This window comes from Eubalaena glacialis, chromosome 11 (assembly GCF_028564815.1).
Source record: "Eubalaena glacialis isolate mEubGla1 chromosome 11, mEubGla1.1.hap2.+ XY, whole genome shotgun sequence".
Classification (NCBI taxonomy): domain Eukaryota; kingdom Metazoa; phylum Chordata; class Mammalia; order Artiodactyla; family Balaenidae; genus Eubalaena; species Eubalaena glacialis.
The window spans coordinates 5964685-5986828 of record NC_083726.1 but is presented as its reverse complement, the minus strand read 5'-3'; the positions used below and the strand labels follow the sequence as shown (position 1 = coordinate 5986828).

The following is a 22144-nucleotide window of genomic DNA, read 5'->3' as shown; positions in this document are numbered from 1 at the left end:
GGCAAGCACCTGTGCCGGGCGTGTGACACACGCACCCGCGATGCACTTACAGAGAACGAACACTCAACGCACGCCCGAGATGACTGTACTGAGCCCTCCGCAGACACCCCTGGAATGTCTGCTGTGTGCCAGGCTCTTCTCTAGATGCTGGGGAGACAAAGGTGACAAATAATCCTTAAATAGTCTTGCCCGGGTAGGGTCTGGGGGGGAAGAGAGATGAGCGCCAGCCTCACAGGTGAGCAGAGATTATAACGGGTCGTGTGCTCTTGACGCAACTGATGGAAACAGCCTCCAGAGGAGGAAACCACTGAGCCAGGAGGTGAAGGAGGTACAGGTGCAAATCCTTGAAAACTGGCACCTGAGGCGCTATTATCCTTACTCGACAAGCTGGCGGGAAGGTCAGGAGAGCAGCGCTGGCTTCCTGCACCCCCAGCGCTTTTCTCAGCATCCCGAAAGCCACAGCCAGAGGCCAGGCTGTGGACACGGAGACGGAGGGGGACTATGTCTGTCACAAAGGTGGTTTCGCTGCCAGTTAGAGATATTCTTTTGCTGTTTGCAAAGATAATGACTGCACGTTCACTGTAGAAAACTACAAACAGGGCACAAATTGAAAACAAAGATCACTAATTACCCCGCCCCCAGCAGCACCACTGCCATCGCCTCGGTGCACTAGGGACCAGCCCTTGACCAGAAGGTCCCCAGGCCCCAGGGGGTGCAGCCGCACTGCTCCCCACCCCGTGCCACCCGGAGAAGCCTCTGGCCTCTGGAGGGTAGGGCCTCCTGGCTCTCCCATCAAGGGCATTTGGGCTCGAGGCTGTTAGGCGCCCACATTCCGGTTCCCATCCTGCTCTCTGCAAAGCCGCTCAGCCACCACCGCCAGCCTTGCTCTGAGTGACTGGAGACGCCAGGGGAGAACAGATGGCTCTTGGTCTGGCGCTTTTGTGTCCCTGGCACTTCTCACGTGATCGTTATATCTGAATGGGGAAAAATAGTGCTTTTTCTATAACTAGAAGAAATGTTTCTCCTAATCAGAAAAGACACCACTATCTTCAGATGCAAATGTCACTTTCCAAAACGAACTACGCTTTACATAAAAGGTCCCCTCAGGATAGGAATCACAGCTGCAAGACGGAGAGAACTCGGGAGGGATGACGTGTCAGGCGCCCACTTCCGTCCCCACTACAGTTTGGAGCAGGAGCCGCTGGGCCCGCATCCTCAGCGCTCCTCCCGTAGCCCCTCATCTGACAACTGCACACACCGGTGACTTTTCAAATGAAAAAAAAAAAAGTAGACTCTTATGCACTATGGGTCTGACCCAATCAGACAATGATTTACACGTTTTGAAGGTATCTTCTCTCATTTATTCAAGGGTATTCATGGAACCTTGTTTTACTAAACAATTGTCCCTCTTGATGTCGCAGAGAAGTATGGGCCACCTGTCCCAAAAGGAAGATTCCTGGTCCCCTCTGTGACGACACGAGAGTGCTGGCGAAATACATAAAAGAAATAATGTCCCAACATATGGAGCACAAAATCATCAAAGAGCCGACTAATAACATCTCAGTTTTATGGAGTTTTTCTCAGGCTCAAACGTAGCCACGTATCTCATTTAGTAAAAAGCAAGCTTTACGGTGTAATCCAGGGGTTCTGAATCCTGCCATCGCTTGGACTCACCCAAGAGGCCACCCCAACCAGTGGGGGGTCAGAGGGAGGAAGCCCGTGTGGGAAGGGGCCCGGGGGGAGGTCTGTGCGGAACTCATCCTGAGCCCAGCCCTCCTGCCCCAGCTCAGGGCTCCTCTCGCCCTGCAGCCCAGTGTCTCTGAGGCTGCCTTCCGCCCAGACTGGGCTGTCTCCCAGCACACACAGTGCCGGCTGATGGACTGGGGGAGCCCTGCAGGCACAGAGCTGGGACCCCCAGCCTGTGTCCCGTCCTCCTGGTGGCTCAGGCCAGATCCGCCACCATTCAGCGCCTGACACCGAACGTGAAGAAGGGGCAGACCCACCCGGCCTCAAGAGCACAGCCAGGGAGCGGCACTAGGAACCCAAGTTCTGCCCGCCTGGGGCCCAGCAGAAGTCGACCAGGGGCCAGACTGGTCAAGTGGAGGGGCCGGGCCCGGAGGCCGAGGACAACTCACCATCAGCGGAGGGCTTTGGGGCTGCTCAGGGCTGAATGGAGCTCAGTTCTGCTCTTTCTCGTGACCTCAGGCAAGACGCACTCCCCTCCGCCTCACTTTCCTCCCGAGAATAAAACCCCAACCATCTCAAAGGGCAGGCCTGGGATCGCCACAAAATAACACACGCAGCGCTTCGCCCAACGCCCGGCAAACGTGGGCGGCCATGTTTGCTGCTTCTGCTGGTTATTCTAATAGACATCTTTGCCTGAGTCAAGAGGTCGGGCAGACCTGGGTTGAGTCCCGGTTCCTGGCCCACGCCGTCTCTATGGTGGGTAATCAGAGGGCAGAGGCATGTGGCACCCGCTGTTGCCTGCAGGTCAAGCCAGCCCGCTGGGGAGGGAAGCCAGGTCTGAGACGTGGTCACGCACCTCGAGGAGGGCCCTCCACAGGACCCGGGCTCCTGCCCAGCTGCTTCGGGCCCTGCAGGCGGAGCGGGGGCTCAGATTCAGGACGGCTAGGCTAGAGCCCTGCCATCTTCTGGCTGGATCTCAAGCAGTCACCTCACTTCTCTGGGCCAAGGTTCTCAGTCTGTAAAGTCGTGACAGCCGCACCAATCAGAGGGAACTGACTGCAAGAATCGTCCCAGGAGACAGGGGACAAACAGGCAGCATCCTGTCATCTCAGGAAGGCACTGCACCAATCTGTCCCCCATAAAGATGAAGTAACCCCATCTCTGCTGCAGGGAACTCATATTTGAAAGGGGTTGGGGGATCCCCAAGTAAGAAACTTGTGACCCCAACCCTAAGCTGAGAGAGTGAGCCCGGGGCAAGAACAAGCCAGAGAGGGCAGGGCGCTCCAGGGGGTTCACTGACCCTGGAATTCTGTTAGCTCATATTCAGTTTGATTGTACTCTTGTTTCAACAGCTCTGTTACGGGAATGATTCCATAAAAGAGCCTTCTAGTGTCCTGTCAATAAGTTACGTCCAGCCACGTTCTTGGCGGACTAATAAAATCAATTTTCCATGAAATCGTATCCTAAGCAACTTCTCTAGGTAACCTGGAGGAGAGAACGTGGTAGGGAAGGGGTGGAGGGGTGGGCTGAGCTGTCAGATGATCTGGTAGGGCTGGAGACAGAGACACGCCGTGTATCTGTTTGCTGGTGGCATGCTGCATTCAAGGCCCATTTCCTCAACTCCCCTGTCTCCACATCCTTTGCCATGGGACTCCGGGGTTCCTCCCACTGAAGAGCTGAGAATATTTCCCTATCCTGTGGCTTTGGATTCAGCCATATGACTGCTTTGGCCAAGGGAACGTTAGCAGGTTCAACGTGACCAAAGAATTAAAAAGTGCTTGCGTGATCTGCAAGCCTTCCTGTGTCTGTTGTGCTGCCTTGAGAGGAGCCCACGTGACTTTGCTCTGGTCCAAGGAGCAGAGATATCCCAGTCAGGCCACCAGAGCCGAGCCAGCCCAGATCAGCCAGCCCACGAGCAAAAGCCGAACAAATGTTCACAGTCCTGGAGGTTCCGTGGTTGCTTGTTACACAGCGATAGCTGACCAATTCAGTTCTGAATTTCTAGTTAGTGAGAAATCAAAGGTACTGAGCTCAGAGTACAGAGAAGAGAAGGTGGCTTTTTGGCTGTCAGTGTTCCTTGATGATGGGCACTTTGCAAAGGGACTTTGTGACACTCCTCCTGTGGGTGTCCAAGGTGGCAGTCACCTGGCTGGGACAACAAGGTTGAGCAAGGTCCATTCCAGCTGTCAGATTAGAAACATGTTGGTAGATCAATCTAACTATTATGAAGGTTATAATTAGCTAATCAGACTGCATGATTCTTCTACTAAGTTTTGTTCTGAATACTTAGGGATTCAATTATACAGTTTTTCCCATGATTCCTTACAGGAGGAAAAAAAAAAAAAACCCAAAACTTCTTACAGAATAAGAATACAGCAGGTAGCAAAAACTCCTAATTAGAAATACTCAGTAATGAATTCCTCTACTTCCTTTTAAAGGACAGTATAATTACTTCTAAGAATTGAAAAATTGCTTCATTTGATCAAATATTTTGATTAGCAAAGAAATTAATTGCACTGTATCTTCATTTGTATTTACAGTGAATTAATGAATGCTAAAAATAACAACAGCAGCAAAACTGCCTGTCAAAAAAAAAGATAAAACATTAAAAAAAATCCGGTTGAGAATAAAGTGAAGCTCTGTGTGCAAACGTGCTGCTACAGACGCTTTCCGCCGGATCAAGGAACCAACTTTTGCAACTCCCAGAGCCCAGCATGCATGAGGCCAAGGGTAGACGCTCGTCTGTCGGGAGGTCTGGAGGTCTTAGTGATCGACGAACTGGCCTCAGCAATCCAGTATCCTGTTTGCAGATTCAAAAGGGTGACACCAAAACTGCAGGCACAACCCAAGTTTCCCAGTGGCGTGACCGCTGCCCACACTGGGATCTCTGACTACGGAGGGATTCTTTCTAGGCAATACACGAAGGCAAATCTGTAGATTCCAGGTTCCTTTTCCTTTGGAAAGGCTACAATCAAGTCAAGCTTCAAGTCAACTGAACCAAGACTAACTGAGACCCAGTCCTGGTGGCCATCCTTCACTGTGTCTCCTTCACCCAGGCGCTGGGCTGGGGCGTTGCAGAAGTTTCTCTAATCCTCCCATTGCCCTTCGAGGCAGCCGTGGTTCTCCTTATTTCTAGATAAAGTAAGTGGGTCAGGACCCGGCCACAGTCCCCAGGCTACTCCCCTGTAAGCTGATGACTTCAGAGCTGTGCTCTCCCATCCTTCCATGATCCCAGCCCCACCATATGCACAAGTACAGAGCCCACCCAAGAGAGGAATGTGCGAATTCATCAGCACTGACTGAGGGCCAACCGTGTGCCAGGCTCCATCCCAGGCAAGGGGAACAGAGCAGTGAATGGCAGAGACAAACCCCTGCCTTGGAGAAGCTGATGCTTTGAGATGCCCATGGAGGCAAGCATGGGGGAGACCCACCCTAACAGCCCTGCCCCTTGGCCTCCCTCCCAGATCCTCTGCCCCCGGCCTCTCACCCCACCTTGACCCAGGCTCTAGCCATGTCCAAAGTACACGTTTCCCACCTTGGGTCTCTGCACATGGGGATCCCTATGCCCGGGAAGCCTGGTCTCCCAATGTCCAGACACGGTGTAAGCTCATCAGAGAGCTGATTATGCCACCTCTGCCCCTGACCATGCAGACTTAGGTCCTCCCCCTTCGGCTCTCCGAGCTGACTTCCACCATACAGCTCAACATTCAAAAAGGATCCATCCGACACCTCTGCAAACACCCAATGCACAAATGGCTTTGGTAGCACGAAATTACCATAAAATGCTGAGAAGCAGAGGAAACATTTAAGCTACCCCTTCAACCCTTTAATGATTCAATAAACTCATGGCTGAATTCATTTATGAAACTATTAGATGAATTCTTCCACCCTAATAAATTACACACCATATAATCACATCATTACTAAATATTATACAATAACCACGCACTCACTGAAGTAGGATAGAATAAAAAAAAGAATAATGCAAACATTTGGTGTTTGCTATGTTCGGTACCATGCAAAGCTCTTTCTGCATTAACTCGCTTAATCCAAATGACAATCCTGTGGGGTGGACACGCAAGACGGTTCCCACTGACAGTAGGAAGCTGAGAGCAGGGGCCTGGTCCTGGTCTGAATTCTAATCCCAGCTCTGGCACTTCTAGCTGTGTGACCGGGAACAGATGCTGTCACCTCTCTGTTCCTCAGTTTCCTCATCCTTAAAAGGGATCTTAGGAGGGTTAGCTGAGTTAATTTAGGTAAAGTGCCTAGAACAGGGCCTGGCTCACAACACGTGCCCAGTACGTATTAGCCACCGTTTGGATGTTGGTGTCTGACTGTGGGTGACGAGAAGATGACGGTAACTGGCTGGGCAAAATCACTAGGTAGGCCAGGGTCTGGCACACACTGTCACACATGTGCTGAATGTGGGAAGGTAAGATTCTCCCAGTCAAATGGGGCAGCTAAAGCCAGAATGTGAGAGCTCACCTCCAAGCTAGACATGTAGGTATGTGGTAACAGTTAAGAAACTGCAGTCCATCTGCAGCCTGGACTTGCTCTGCGAGGCTTGTTTGGAACAATGACTCTTGGATTGACTCCTGGCTTCCTGATATGGTCATGACCTTGTAGAATCAATGGTACAGCTCAACTCTAATGTTTAATTGATCCAAACATTGGCAATTGAATTAGACTGCAAATCAGACTGCCATGGCCCTGGAGGGGGTCTGTGGGGATGGTGGGCTGTGCCACAGTCCGCTTATTTTGAACATGTAGAGAGCCTATACATCACGAATACCCTCGTGTATTCCCACTGAGGGTAGGAATCAAGAGAGAACGCCAGCCCAGATTTGAGGGGAGTGCTGGCGAAAGCGTTTGGTGAATGTGAGAGTGAGTGACAAATACAAGGTGGGACATCAGAGGAGCTATACAGCGTTCCCCAGAGACGGGCTGAGAGCTGTACAGGGGTCAGGTGGAAGCGAGCCTGGCACGGCCTCCTTTGCTTTTCTGCAAGAGGCATGGAAACCAGGTGGCCGAGCCCTGTCCTAATTCTGGCAGGGGCCCCTCTGGCAGCTGCTAGAGCAGTAGGTGCCCGGTCCCTCGACTGTCCACACCCCTGGAAGCTGGGGAAGGCGGGGGGACTTCTACTCCTTCTGACTGGGGGCTCCAGATCAAGATGGGGCCCAGGGTGCATGGGTGCTTCGACACACTCAGATTTGGGAGAACCGTGTCAACCTTACGAGAACGGCGATGCGTCATGCCGGCTGTGGTCAGGTGACTTGAGCAGGTTGGCCCCTAACTGCTCCTCTGCTGTGGTGATGTCATTTTCATACAAGGCGGTGGTTGACAACAGTCCTTCTCCTTTAGCTCAGGCATGGCGGGCCCAGCAGCCCCTCACCCTGCACTGTCACCAAGGCCACCGCAAGTGTCCAAGCGGCCTGTGTTATCCCTCCCAACCTGCCATGTACTCAACCGTCTCCAGGACAACAGGTAGTAATTATCCCATTGGCAAGCGGAAAGTGAGTGAAATTCAGGGGAAACATTCAAAAATCGCCGAAATTGTATCAAGAGGACTTAGCCTTTCTTGCCATCAGGGGCAACAGTAAATAACAGGAATGACATATCTTAATAATTTCCTTAATTTATTTCCAATAATCTTCGAGCCTTTTCCTGAAAAGGAAAGGTCCCCATTCTTTATAATACTCACTAAAAATACATGGACACCATTATATTTACAATAAAAAGAAAGATAAATCAAAGTAACACTGTTGGCAACTAATATAAATATGATGTTCATAAAAGATTACAAACATTTTGATGTGCTTTACGGTCTTTTGTTCAGTTGAAAACTACAATCTTAAATTCTCTCTTGGAGAAAAATCATCTTCAAGTTACTCAACATCTTACTGGATGACTTTAAAGACAATATATTATAAACACAAGGTAAGGACAGATCTCATTGGCTCTCTGTTAGCTAGAATGTGACAAAATAATTACTCTGCATTGAATAAGGATGTGTTTTGTTAAAAAATTCCATTATTTCCATGATAATAAAGTAGAAAGATTTTATATGGGTTTCTACCGTGTCTTTTAAAAATTCGATTTCTGCTCTGAGCATTATTTTATATTCACGGAAGACATTGAAATTGCACTTTAAGACTTAAAGAAATGTTAAACAGGAATGATTTCTAAAAACAAGTAGTGATACTCTATATAGTTTGCACGTAGCATTTTGCATGTAAAATGTTTTTCCCAGAAGTGAAAAAGAGGTATTTGCTGAGGGCAGACATTCAGATAACGTTTTCACCTCGTTTGTGAGAATCTTATGCAAAAGGTGTCAGTGCTGACGTCCAGAGCTTGTCTTGTTTTTCCTTTTTTACTTTTCAACCAAGGCTCTGGTAGCATTTCAGTTTTAATACCTCGTTCCTCTCCTTTTGTGCCACCTGAGCTACTGTTTCTTGTCCTGACTCAGGTGTGATGCTCCCGGTGGCACCAGGCACGTCCTTTGCTCCTGTCTGCAAAGCCTGACGGAGCCTTGTCGTCCGCAGCTCCCCGGCCTCCGGGCCGAGCTCGGTGTCCCAAGAGTGACGTGCGGCCCACGCGCTGAGCCGACGGTGGGCGGTTGATCTGCGCCAGCCCGTGACCCCCACTTTGAGAAAAGCTTCAGTGGGCCAGCGGAAAGAGCAAGGAGCCAAAAAGCCAGGGCCGAGCCACATGCCAGGGCCGATCCGCACGCCAGGATCTGAAAGTAACGCGGTACTTGTTCTGAAAGCAGCTGAGCCGCTTTTCCCCGTTGTGGGTGATGGACACACGAGACACAGAGCGATACGAGTTTTGGGGGGCAGGTTCAGCGGTGCACCCCGACTGAGAACTGCATCGTGGGCAGGTGTGTAAAATCGTCATCTTTACCCTCTGTGTGCTTTCCACCTCCTCAAGGCCTTACAGGACTCCTTAGCTACCTTTCCAGCTGTCCCTTTTCCAAGAACAGATTCGGTTTGGCTGGGGATTATTCACAGCGAACTTCCTTTGCGAGAAGAGGCCCCGACTGCCTTAATTACATTTTGGTAATCTCCTTTTAATTCCTTGCCGCCCATGCATCCCCTAGAGGAAGGGATGGCTGACGTATTTAATGAGCTCGAGGAGGATGCATTAATTCTTTCTATTGTTTGTTACTTCTTTTCCTTCTATTAAGAACATCAGCCCAGGATTAAACTTCCGAAACCATCACTGTGTACACGGTCACGGCGCTCACACAGCCACTTTGCCATCCCAGCCGCCCTTGAGGAAGCTGACCCATGTCCCTGCTCAGAAGTCTTAACGAGTCTCCTTTTGCTCAGAGAAAGGGACCTGAACTCCGGAGCGAGGGGCGCAGGGCCCCGGTGGTCTGCCCCTGCTCCCCTCCTCCCTCATCAAAACAACGGGACAAAAGAAACCCCCAACGTACCCTGAACAGTGTGGTCGCCCCACACTGAGGCTTCACACCCCACGTCCTTTCAAGCTGGAGGTCCCAACCTCAACTTGTCCTTCCGGTAAAGGCACCTCTGCTCAAGCACTGGCTTCTCAGCAGGACTTCCCACCCCCCAGGCCGGCCTGGGGCTGATGCCACTTAGTCCCAAGCACCCACTGCACGTGAACAGGGAAGGCGGGGGCTGGGGGCAGTGGGCCAGGCTGTGCCATCTCTGAGTCCCTGCTGCCCCGCCAGCCTCCATGCCCCCTCCTGTCTCCAAACACATCTCCCACCGCCACTCACGTTGCAATTAATCCTAGAACCTCCTAGCAAGAACGTTCAGCAAAGTGCTTCCAGAGGCGAAGGGGACTTTGCGAAGAAATCAGGTAGGACGAGTGTCAGGGGAAGCGAGTGGCAACGTTTGAAGCTTTGGAGACGTTCGCCCCCGGTTCCGGGAACTCAAGGGTCGGCAGAGATGCTCAGAGTGACCCGTGAGTGAGGACGAGCCGCGTCCTCCGCCTGTAGGCTGCGCGACCTCTGGACACAGCCCGTAAAGATTCAGCGTGGCCAGTGGAGTCCTCCAGTGGGAGCCGCTGGAAGGGTTTGGGCACGTACTTATAGGCGCTTGGCAAGGACACTCTACAATAATTCGAACTCGGAACACTGTAAGTCGCTTCAAGACCAACGACGGGGCATCGGCGAAGCCAATGACGCTGATTGCTGACCCAGGACACCTGTCCTCCCGCTCCCTTCCCCATTCAAAGCCCCAAAGCCTGGGCCACTCCTGACTCATTCTCTCACCTTCCACTTTCCAAACGTATCCAGAAGTGAGCCACGCCAGCAGCATCCCTCCCCAGGGTGTGCCAGCCTCCCTACTGGCCCTTGGCGCCCCCGGGCCCCCTCCCTGAGTCTTCCCCACCTGGTGTCCACCGTGACTTCTCTAAAATGTAAGCTGGTCATGGTCATGATGCTCCTCTCCCCACACCTTCCCTGGGTCTCCATGTTATTCAGAGTCAAAGTGCTACAGGGGCGCCCCCCTCAACCGTCCCTGAGCACTTCCTACTCCCCCCCCCCCCCCCCCGCCCACCCAGGCAGCCACACCTCAAGCCCCGAGGGCTCCCTCCTGCTGGGTCTCTGCCGGGCTGTGCTCCAACAGTCCCTCCCTAGAGGTCACTGAGTCCCTCCCTGCCCTCCGCTGGGTCTCGGCCCAGATGTCCCCTTCTCACCGGGCTACCCTTCTGTCCGGGTTTATTTTATCCCACAGCACATACTGGCTTCTGACATCTGGTACATATTCTCATTTCTCGTCCGTCTCCCTTGCTAGAACGCAGGCCCCTGGCTCACTGCTGACCTCAGGACCCACTCGGTGCTGGGTACACAGCGGGCCCACAGGAAATGCTGGCTGATGGAGAGAGCGACTGGAATGGTACACATCCACCCCACTTTGTCTCTAAAGCAAAGTGATTTGCTTTAGAGACAAATCACTGACGTGGAAATGCCAGCGATATCACAGGAAGTGAAAAGGCAGCTCCAGAGGGACATGCAGGGGTCCCAGAGGAGGAGCTGGGCAGCTGGGGTGGGAAAGCCGAGCCCTCTCTCCTATCTGGGGGCGGTTAGGGAATGGAGGGGAGGGGAGGCGCTGAGAGACAGGAAGGTGCAGCTGGAGAAACAACAGGGGGTTACAGTGGCTGCCTCTGGGGAGCAGGACTGCGGGGAACAGTTGATCAAGTGATCTCTGCCTTTAAATCTTTTGCAACAATTCAATTTTATTTCTATGTGGGCTTATATTACTTTGATACAAATAATAAACGTTTGTTTAAAAAAGAGTCTTGGGACTTCCCTGGTGGCGCAGTGGTTAAGAATCCACCTGCCAGTGCAGGGGACACGGGGTCGATCCCTGGACGAAGATCCCACAGGATCTGACCTGTGGAAGATCCCACAGGCCGCGCAGCAATTAAACCCGTGCGCCACAACTACTGAGCCTGCGTGCCACCAGTAGAGCCTGCAAGTAGCTCACAACTACTGAAGCCCGCGCACCTGGAGCCCGTGCTCCGCAACAAGAGAAGCCACCGCAGTGAGAAGCCCGCACACCGCAATGAAGAGTAGCCCCCGCTCGCCGCAACTAGAGAAAGCCCGCATGCAGCAACAAAGACCCAACGCAGCCAAAAATAAATTAATTAATTAATAAAATTAATAAAAAATAATAAAATAAAATTTAAAAGTTCAAAGAAAAATAAATTTAAAAATATAAAAGGGTCTTTTAAGAGTTGCGAAAATCCCCAACCACCCCCTAATTCAGCAGCATATACTCTCTGTCCTTGACCTCACTCCCAAAGGATATTTGTATAAAAAAGAGGATTAGAGATAAATATACCAACATGTTAACACTGTTTGTCCCTAGGGGTGACTTTAATTCTCTCCTTCAAAATGATTGGTATATTCCAAATCATGTAAAATGGACACAGACGACTTCTACAAATATTAGCTTAAACCATATGAAATTGTCAATATTCAATCATTTAGGACTCTAAAAATGGTGATTCCATATGATTCAACCTAATAGAAAAAGTTATTTTTTAAAAATGGGGCTGCTTTCAAGATCAATAAAAGTATTTCTATCCTTTGAGCCCAGTTATTTCATTTCTTGGATTCTTTCTTTAGGAAGAAGGTCCAAAAGGTGTACGTAGACCTGCATACAAAGTGTTCATGGCCCAGTAAATTACAGTGGCGAAAGCTGGAAAAAAACCTAAATGCTTCAAAATAAGGAGTTGATGGAATGTTATGCAGACATTTTAACTCATGTTTGGAAGAACTTGAAGTGACTTGGTGGAATTTAATGTTAAAGGAAAAACAGCAAGATACATGATTATATCTACAATGTTATCTCCACTATGTAAAAACATGCATTACATCTGTACACTCATGTTCATGGTGGCATTATTCACAGTACCGTAGCTAAAACGTGGAAGCAACCCAAGCGTTCACTGGATAGGATAGATATAGATGTATCCATAGATCAATGGATAAACAAAATATGGTCTATCCATACAATGGACTATTACGAGACTTAAAAAGGAAGGAAGTTCTGACTGTGCTACAAGAGGATAAACCCTGAAGACATTACGCTCAGTAAAATAAGCCAGACGCAAAAGGACAAATACTGTAGATTTCACTCATCTGAGGCACCTGGAGTCGTCAAATTCCTAGAGAAAGTAGAACGGTGGGTGCCAGGGGCTGGGGGAGGAGGGGTTGGGGAGTTAGTGTTTGATGGGGACAGAGTTTCAGTTTTGCAAGACGAAGAGAGTTCTGGGGGTGGAGGGTGGTGATGATTACACAGCCACGTGAATGGACTTAATGCCACCGAGCTGTGCATTAACTTAAAAAGGGTTAAGATGGCAAACTTTATGGTATGTGTATCTTACCACAGTGAAAGAATTGGGGGTAAATGCATTAAAAAGAGACGAAGAAGCTCTCCGAGGCAGCATGGCCCTTGGGAAGAAGACAGCTCTGAAGCTGAACTGCCTGGCATCCACTCCAGCTGCAGAGGCGGGTACCTGACTTCGGGGCCCACCTGCTCCACCTGATTGCCTCCCTCATCCGGGCAACCCCCAGGTGAGCAAATGCGGGGGGAGGGCCCAGAGCTCAGCAGGTCTCACTAAACCGTACGGAGGTTGCTCCTGTCATCATACCGTCATCACAGGGTTAAACGACTATCTTCTTTTTTTTACACTTTCCTGTATTTTCCAAATTTTTCACAGTATGTATTTCTTTTAAAATCAGAAAAAAAGTATAATTCACATAAAAATAGTGAGCGTCACCACAGACAAAGAGAAAAAAGACAAGTCACAGACCAGGAGAAGACATGTGCAACGCCCATACCAACAAAGGAGTGGAATCCTTTCAGGCAGTTCTCAGACGAGGGAGCCTGGATGGCTGATAACATTTGAAAGCCTTGGCAGAAATTAAACTCCCGATAACACCAAGGGCTCCGGGATGTGGTGCGTCAGGAGCTCTCCCGCAGGGCTGGCGGGGGCGTGCACTGACCGGTGCAGCCACCGTGGCGGTGTCTGTGGAGTTGAACTTGTGCCCCCGCCCCCTCCCGCAGCCGTTCCACGCAGAGTGACCCCGAGTGTGCAAAGGACACAGTCACAGAAGGCTGACCGTGCCCTGCTCGTAACGGAGAAAACCGCAAACCGCCTGTATGCCATTAGCAGGAGGACGACGACGGAACGGGGTTTGTTCGTTCAATAGAATATATTCATTTATCATTTAATTGGCTAATTTTATGGCAGCTTGAGCGAGTGAACTAAAGCCAATGTAACAACATGGATCAATCTTAAATTCATGATATTAAGCAAGGAAAACACAAGTGCCGAAGACAGAATTTGATACAATGTCATATATATAAAGTTTTAAAACAGGCAACAAAATAGTATATTTTGTTAGGAATGTCCATCTAAATGGCAGAGATGAAAATACTCACACACCCCAGAGGAGACGGCACAGCCTTCAGAGACCTGGAGTCGGGAGCCAGGCTTCTGGGGCCACAAACCAGCTCTACCGCCCACCTTCGGGGTGACTGTGGGCAATGACTTGATGTCTGTGCCCCAGTGTCCTCATCTATAAAATGGGATATTACTAGCAGGTACCTCGTAGTGAGAGCAAAAGAATTACACCAGTTAATATCTATATAGGACTAAGAAGGGTGCCTTGCCCTCAGAAAGCACTATATTGGGTTTGCTGCTGTTATTATTACTACAGTGAGTCTCAGACCTTAAAAACGCTCATGCCATTTGCTCTAGCAATCTCATTTCCAAGAATGTATCCCAGATAAGCGATCAAGGATTTATGAACTCGAGTGTTCACGATATACAAAAGTGTGCAATTGGAAATGACCTCAGCGTCCAGCTACAGGAGGACAGTTAAATACATTTCAGCCCAAGCCTGTTGTGACTTAGCTATTGCACTATTTTTGGATTTTTCATATTTGTTTCCATCTCCCTTTCCATGGCGGCAGGGACACCTGTGTGTCCATTCTCACTCAGCACAGAATGGTGACCAAAGAAATCTAAGTCGGCTGAAACTAGATTGTAATTGTCGCTAATGATGTAGGTCCATTTACATTTAGAAATGGAGAAACAGCCTAAGAAGGAACAGCTCGTGCTGCCAGAGAAGTGGTCCCGGGAAGGAACGAGAGCCCTGTGGTCAGCTACCCACCCTCCTCCAGGAAGCCCTCTTAGACTTCCCCCAGGACCTTACTAACTCCATGATTACCCCTACCTCAGGCTTGGCTGATACATGGCCCAGGGCCTGACACATAGTGGGTCCTCAACAAATGTCTCCTCCCAAGTGGGTCCCAATTCCCTCATTGCTGGTTCAGGGCCTGATGTGTAGTGGCCTCACTTCTCTCGACACTAGGTCATCTTCAGGGATCTAAGATTCTTAGAACTCGTTCAAACAACCACACAAAAGCAGGCTCTCCTAAACCTCTTTGAAAATAAACAAAATAATAGAATAGAATAACTTTCTAATGAATTAAAGGATACGTATTTACCTTCTAACACTACGTAGAATTTATATCAATTTTTCATTTAGAATGAGCTAATTAACTGAGGTGATTGCCAATTTACCTGATGTGGTTTTAATCAATTATCTATTTTGCAAACACTAATTTTAGCCCTTTTTCAAAAAGAAATGCTCATGTGCTGCAGACATTCTTACCTCCTCAAGGTAACTGTTGAAGTTTTGGAGAAAATACTTCCAATTTATATAGGGGGTGAGATGAATTCTTAGTTTTCTCAAAAAATAATGATACTGGGTATCTGTTAGTTTGTAACAGAAATCCTTAAGAACTTGTCCAAAATCCGAAGCCTTTACAAACCCAGTGTCCTCTTTATCCAGTGCAGAAAATGCCTACAATTAAAAAAAAAAAAAGGCAGATGTTACTGTCAAGTGAATATTTCAAAAATATTTTTCTTAAGTATTGCTTTTCTGAATGCAAATGCAATCAAGTGAACGTGAGTCCCCTGTAGATTCTAAATTACTAAATAAATGCACGAGGACTGAAGACAGACACGTAGGATGTGCACCCCATCTAAGAGTTGATGTGTCGTTGAGGAAACTCGCCTTAGTCCCTCCTCTTTGGATACGAAGATGAAGAGGAGCCCCGGTCCTCACCGGTCCCGAGGAGGTTCCGAGGGACAAAGGAACTTGCCCGAAGTCTCTGCATCATTAGATTCTAGCTCCCTAATGAATCATCTGTGACTGAGAAGCTCAGGCGCTACCCCACTGCATCCAGGTGTGGGGCAGGGGTCTCACGATAGGAGTCTCGCGTGGGAAGTGGCCAGGAGGAGGAGTGAGGGACCACCCCATCCCACCCACACCCCAGGGCTTGAACACTGAGGCTCTGTCCTTTACGGTGGGGAGACCCCCCCTGCCCGCGCCTGTGCGGAGGGGCTGGGGCAGCCGGCGCCAGCCCAGCAGTAAAGCAGTCAAACTGAAGTGCAAACATTTGCTATAAAAAGAAAGCACATTTTTTCCCATCTGTTGAAACAAAATCATTCATTTCTATTGCACTAGAAAACCCGTATCAAGGGGTAAGTTAAGATCTTAGTTTTTTAAGTAAGAATTTAACGTGCTTGCAGACCCAAACCCAAATTCCCTTGCGGTTAATTCTCACTCAGGACTAACTGGGCACACCCCGTCCGTCCACAAGGTGTTATACAGGTAACCAAATTAACCTTAATACTGTCTGGCTTCAAGCTTTCATTTAGCCTGTGTGTAGATACGACACAGCCAGGTACAGTGGAAAACCTCTGGCTCCACAGCCAGGTGGTAGACTCTGAACCTTGGCTGTGTTGCCCACCATAAACCCTTAACCTCTCTGAGCTTAACTTCATCGGTATAAAAAGAGGGACATCAGAACTCGTGTTGGTCTAAGTTTTACTATGGCAACCTGAAGACGCACCTGTCCAGGTACCCGGCACACAGTGGATCTCGGCATATGTTCAGGAGAATGGCGGTCAACATGAAGGGAGCTGACCGAGCATTCTGTTCTGAGGGCGTTAGAAGGTGCTGCGGTGCCGCAAGGCTCAGTGGACCTAAGGGCTGAGCTGGGGTCCGGCTCGCTGTGGCCACGGGACCTGCACTTCCCTGGGGCTGTGTGGCTTCCCCGTGTGTCAATCCAGCCTGACAAGCCACGGGGTGTGTGGAAGAATCAAATATGCCAAGGCTTAGGGATCTATAAAACTCTACATAAATATAAGGTATTGCTGTGTCATTTCAGAAACAAGACGCTGCATTGAGACGTGTCTCCAGTGACACGGGAGCTGCATCACGTGTCCGGTACCCTAGCTATCCTCAGACATCATCGTCATTCCCTCCTCGCCTCGCTGCCCCAAACGCCCTCCCCCTCCAGGCCATCTGCCCGTCTCTTGGCCAGAGAATCTCACTCTCTTGCTTAAAACCTCGTCTCCTAAGGAGTATTTCTCAGAAGTGAGAACTGTGGTTCCTCCCACAGGTTCCATGGACCTCAGTTTGAGAAACATCCCGATAGATGTGACGTGGTGCCACTCTAAGCTGGAACAGGGCAGAGCCATCCTGCAAATGGATTTATGTGGCCTGCACAGTGCTTTTGACAAATCTGAAGTATGTGCTGACATTTAGAAGTCAGGAGGTTTCATAGCTTCTCATGAAAAATACAAAGATCTAGCAGAGCTGGGACCATTTTTCAGCTCAGTAACAGTCGGCAGGGGCTGAGGAGAAGCTGCGCTCTGGATAGGGCTGTGCCTCTGGCTTGCTGTCGCCAGGTCCCGGCCCCTTCATCACTTTTTTGCTCCTGGTCCTTGGGCACATCCGAGTTTGCAGTCCTCATGTGGTGACCACTGGGCCAGGGCAATCTGGTGTCGAAAGGGGTACAGATGGTCTTTCTAGATGACCCGCAATGTGTTCATACTAATTTTTCTTTGATCTTTAGATAGTCATTAAAATAAAGACACAAATATGCTAAATCCTCACAGAGAATTCCTGCATGCAAACAATGTCTGCTGTCGGGGAGGAAGGCCACGCTCGCCGGCATTCCAGAACGTTCACAAGCTGGCTGGGCTGCCCTGCCTTTCTCCTTGTCTCCCACTGAACCTTGGACTCCAGGGCCCAGCTTGCCTCCCGGTGCTGAGAGGACGCAGGCCTTCAGCGAGGTGGGCCTCGGTGTCGGCGTGGGGCTGAGGGTCTGCACGTGGCAGACACAGAGGCAACCCTGCTCTGACTGTGCTGTCTGGACAGCGCGCGCCCAGCATCACCCGGGACGCCCTGCGTTCACCGTCTCATTAGGCTGCAAGGCCTGCCCTCTGCACACAGCATCTCTCTTCCCGCGGCTGCTGCAGGCGGAACTCACGTGGGGACCCGCGAGGGGGGCCACTACCTGGCGGGGAGCACGGCCCGAGCACTCTTCCGAGGATGAGCCCCGCAGCGCCATGCCCACATACACCGGGTCTCGGCACGCCCCCCCCGCAGTCACACAGACGTCCGCCTAAATGTCAGTGTACTCGGGGGACCCCCTTCTTACACCTCCTGCCCTGGGCTCCCGGTCACGCTGAGGCTTTGTGCCACCGCCCGGCCCCGGCCAACATCTTCAAGGCCACCTGGCGTCACTCATTCCCTGCTGGCCCGGGCTCCCCTGAGGCCTCTGGCCTCTGGCCTCTGCCCAGAACCCCTTGCCCTCACTGCAGACCCAGCCTTTGCTAAACACCGAGCACTTTCGTCTCGCAGAACACATGCTGGGCACGCTCACGGTAGCTTTGTACAGAACAAAAACGGATACACATTTGCTCCAGTGAACCATCTGTTCTCCACCAGCCATCGAGTTCTGATGCCCCGAGGAGAGTGGCGAGAGGTGGAGGGGCCCAGGATGAGGGGCAGGGCTGAGAGCTGGTTGTAGGAGTTGGCGTGAGCCCCAGAACTTCAGTTTCCACAGGAAAAGCACGTGCTTTTTCTCATACCGCTGACAAAGCCGGATTGGAGGAGGCAACGACCTCCTGGATGTTCTTCAGAAGCTCCTCTGGACTTAGGGTCGCAAAACTGATCGGCACGCTCTCCTCTTTCTCTTGTGGCTGAGGTCTTGTCGGCTCGCTATTCTCCACTGCTCTCAAGAAGTCAAGGTAATTGATGGAATTACCATGCCAGCTGATTCCCCAACTTGTCCCAAAAGAAAGAAAACAATATATTAATTTAAAAGACCATCACTTATTCATTCAACAAACACTTGCTGAGCACAGAACAGTGTGGAGAACATGAATAATGTTGAGACACGGCTCCCCGGCCTGTAGGCGCACACACACCGCTCAGCTATGCTATTAGACGAGCACACACGAAGACTGCAGTCTAAGGGCACAGGGGAAGGGCTATGACAGGAGAGAGCGCGGGGCCACTGCCGGCTGGGGGGGTCACAGACTGTCCTGCCCTGAAGCTCTGAGACTTGAAGGCTGGACAGTGGGCTCGCGGGTTTGAAGAGCAGAGAATGGAGGAGGAAGCCTGGCTGAGGAATCTGGCCCTGTGGCGGGGGCAGAGGAAGGTGCTTCGGCAGGGACGCGACATGTGCAGAGTTGGATCCTGGGGAGATGCATGTGATGGTGATGGCGGAGCTGGTCTGGGGGCAGGACTGCGGGGTGGTGGTGGGGGGTAGGGGTGTGGTCATCGGGACCTTAGCTAACGAGGGCCTGCACCGCGAAATGGGAATCTGAAAATAAGGGAAGTACAATAAAGAGAGCGAAAAGGAAAAGAGGAACTGAGTAAAATAGACGCTAAATCCTTTTTCAAGAATGGTTGAAACTACGCTGTCAAGCTGAAAGCACTCAAAACATATTTTTACGAAACCTACATCGTTCAGTATTTTCTCAGTTAGAAATTCCATCTGGGTGTGTGTCTCTGTGTCTCAACAAGGACATCCACGCAGAAAAAGAGCACTCCAACACAGAAGAAAAATACCTTTACATTCCACAAGAATACATCGCGAGAGCAAATCCACGTTTGGTGAGACTATAGAGCATATTTATGAAAGATGTAAAATAATTCAAAATAAAGCTTAACTGCATTCAAAGTTCACATTTCTGTAACTTAGATTCTCTGAGGATTGCTGGCACCTCGACCCCTGAACTTTCTTTCAGCAGGATGGAGCGTGTGTCAAAGAACAGCTTGGAACGCCGGGAAGCCGGAGAGAAAAGTTTCCAGCGACTCGGGTATCTGCTCCTAAAGTGAACGAGCCAAGGGCTGTGCTTCTCCAACCCACAGCTGCAGAGCTGCCGTCCACAGGCCCCGCGTTGCTGGCTTACACGACGGAGACACGGAGGAAAAGGATAATCAGCTCTATTTCATCAGCAGGATAAATTGCCAACTTGGTATTAAAACTTAGTAATAAAATCAAATGCATATGCTAATCCCAGTATTATTTAGAAAAGTCTATTTTGGATCTAGAAAAGAACAATCTACATATAATTACAAATAACAGAGATGTTTATCATCAAGAGGTCTTTGAGGAGTAACAAGCGGCTGAGTGATGGGTCCTTATTAAGGTTTTGATTCGTAAAGTAGTTGATCGCCCCACTGACAGGTGGACTACAGAAATTCCACAGCCCTTGTGTCGTTGCTTATAAAAGTATCAAGCCTAACTACGTTTTAACAAGACTCGCTTGTAATCATTTAGTTCATTATTTATCTGGTGCTATTTTTCCATGGTTTATTCACTGAATGCATTTGAATTCTTGTTCAGCTGGAAATAGATTTAGTGAGAGGAGACCATGTTTAAGGAAGAAAAGAACATACAGGCATTTGAGGAGGAAACGGTCCTCCTTTCCCCTATACACACATTCACACACACACACTCACATACACACTCATACACTGGCACACACTCACACATATACATACGCACACAGACAACGGAGCACTGTCCTTCAAAGTTTTACGGGAAAATGATTTTCTCCCTAGGATTCTATGTTCAGGCAAGCTAACAATGTGTGTGAAGGAAAATAAAAAATAGTTTCAGACAAAGAACTGAGAAAATTTATTTCCTGTCCCCCCACTTTCTTGGGAAGTTACCCCAGGAAGTACTCCAGCAAAATAAGAATGCAAATTAAGAAATAAAAAGATGTGGGATATAAGAAACAGGGGATCCAACCCTGGAGAATAGTGGGGACAGCCCAGGACACTCTTGGGTGACAGACCTGGAACGGGAGAGTGGGGAGCGAGGCTCGAGGATGGAGGGCAGCAGGAGAAAAATGGAGAGAACAGAAAGTGGTACAGAATTCCGGGGAAGGCTGAAGGTTGACAATGTTGAACTTCACCCTAGCCCCGTGTTCAGAAAGCAGCAGTGGTTAAAGAAATCACCCTACTCTCTATGTCCTTGGAAGCAGTTTACAGCAAAGAACCGCCATTCCCCAAATGGCTTAGAAAAGATGCATGGGTACCCCCAGGTTTGCCTACAACAAGGTGGACACAGAGGCCCAGGGATAGTGCCACTGAGAAGAAAGCTAATTTTCATTCATTACCCGGACCTTGAATATTATGAATTATGAATATGTACATAGTCATAATTATGAAATGCGGTTTAATGGTTTTTGAGTTTTATAATCAAGCAATGAGCCAAGCAGAGAGGACCTGGTTGTGGCTGTAGGACATTTAGAAGTTAAATTTAACTAGCTCTTCCAAAGAAAAACTGTAGCTGATAAAAGATGGGACATGGAGAGGGAAAGTGATAGGAAGCGGGAGAGCTCTGACACTTGGAAGTGTCTCTTTCATCTTCACAATAAGAAAGAAGCTGAACAAACGGAAAACCAATGGCTTTTCTTGGTCGCATCAGAAAATTGAGGTCACAGGGCAAAACGTCACCCCAAAATCTGGAGAGATGGGTGAACATAGAGAATTATAGCCAAGATCTGCTCTTCCTGGAGTAAAGCCCTTTGGAGCTGGTAGGAACACTTAAATGGTAACTTGAGCAACGGTGGAGGCTGTGTGTGGACTAGTGTGAGAGTGAGAAACCCCTGGGGGCCCAGTCTTAGGGACCCCCTACTTTCATGGGCTTTACCTTCAAGAACCCCACTAGGTTATCACAGTGGAAATCTGAAGATGGTCTCCTCTTGGCTCTGGCAGGGGAAGGGGAATAATAATCCTTGGGAAATATGCCCAGAGGCTTTGGCATAATAATTTTCCAAGGGAAAAGACTTTACCAGAGCCTTATCCCATCTGGGGGAAAGGCAGTGAGCCAACTCCAGCCCCCTCTAGACTTCCTGTCTCATCTGAGGGAGAAAAAAAAAGCTAAGAAACATTTCTGAAGGTTGCAGCCCTGGGACTCAAGCCCACTGAAAGACTGAGATTTCATCATAAGAGTATAGAATCTTTCCCCTCCCCCATACCTTACCACCATATCAACCCAGCTCCAGTATAACAACAGTGGGTTACAATGGAAAGAGCTGCAAACACAGACTCTATTTAAGGAGGAGTTCCTAGGGAAGCCTAAGGAAACAGGAGGGACAAAAACAAGGACACTGGAGGAAATCCAAGCCCTTGGCACTGACAGCTACAGCAGCACTAAACACAGCCCACCTCCTGCCTGAATTAACATACAACCTCACGTGAAAGGCTTGCTTACCTCAGTTCCTATTACCCAGTGTGTCATGTCTGGCTTTCAACAACAATAAAGCTGCAAGGCATGCTAAAAGGCAAGGAGAAACACAATCTGCAGAGACAGCAAAGCAAGCATGAGAACCAGTCTCAGACATGATGTATTTTGGAATTATCAGACAGGGAATTTAAAATAACTAACTATGATTAAATTGTAAAGGAGTCTAATGGAAAAAGTGGACAACACGTAAAACAAATGGCTAATGTAAGCAGGGATGGATACTCCTTCTTAGGAATCAAAGGAAATCCTGGAAATGAAAAACAGAGTAACAGAAATGAAGAATGCATTTAATGGGCTCATCAGTAGACTGGACATGGTTGAGGAAAAAATCAGTGAGCTTGAAG

General features: G+C 49.4%; 1 protein-coding gene across 1 annotated transcript in view; it reads right to left on the bottom strand.

The window, feature by feature from the left end:
• EFCAB6 (EF-hand calcium binding domain 6) overlaps window positions 1-22144 on the bottom strand; it is a 136176-nt gene that overhangs the window by 24069 nt on the left and 89963 nt on the right. Inside the window, exons 12-13 of the mRNA XM_061204424.1 lie at window positions 18124-18319; window positions 14849-15040 (exon numbers count right to left, since the gene is read on the bottom strand). Coding sequence (XP_061060407.1) covers window positions 14849-15040; window positions 18124-18319 — 388 coding nt within the window. The remainder of the gene's footprint in view (window positions 1-14848; window positions 15041-18123; window positions 18320-22144) is intronic.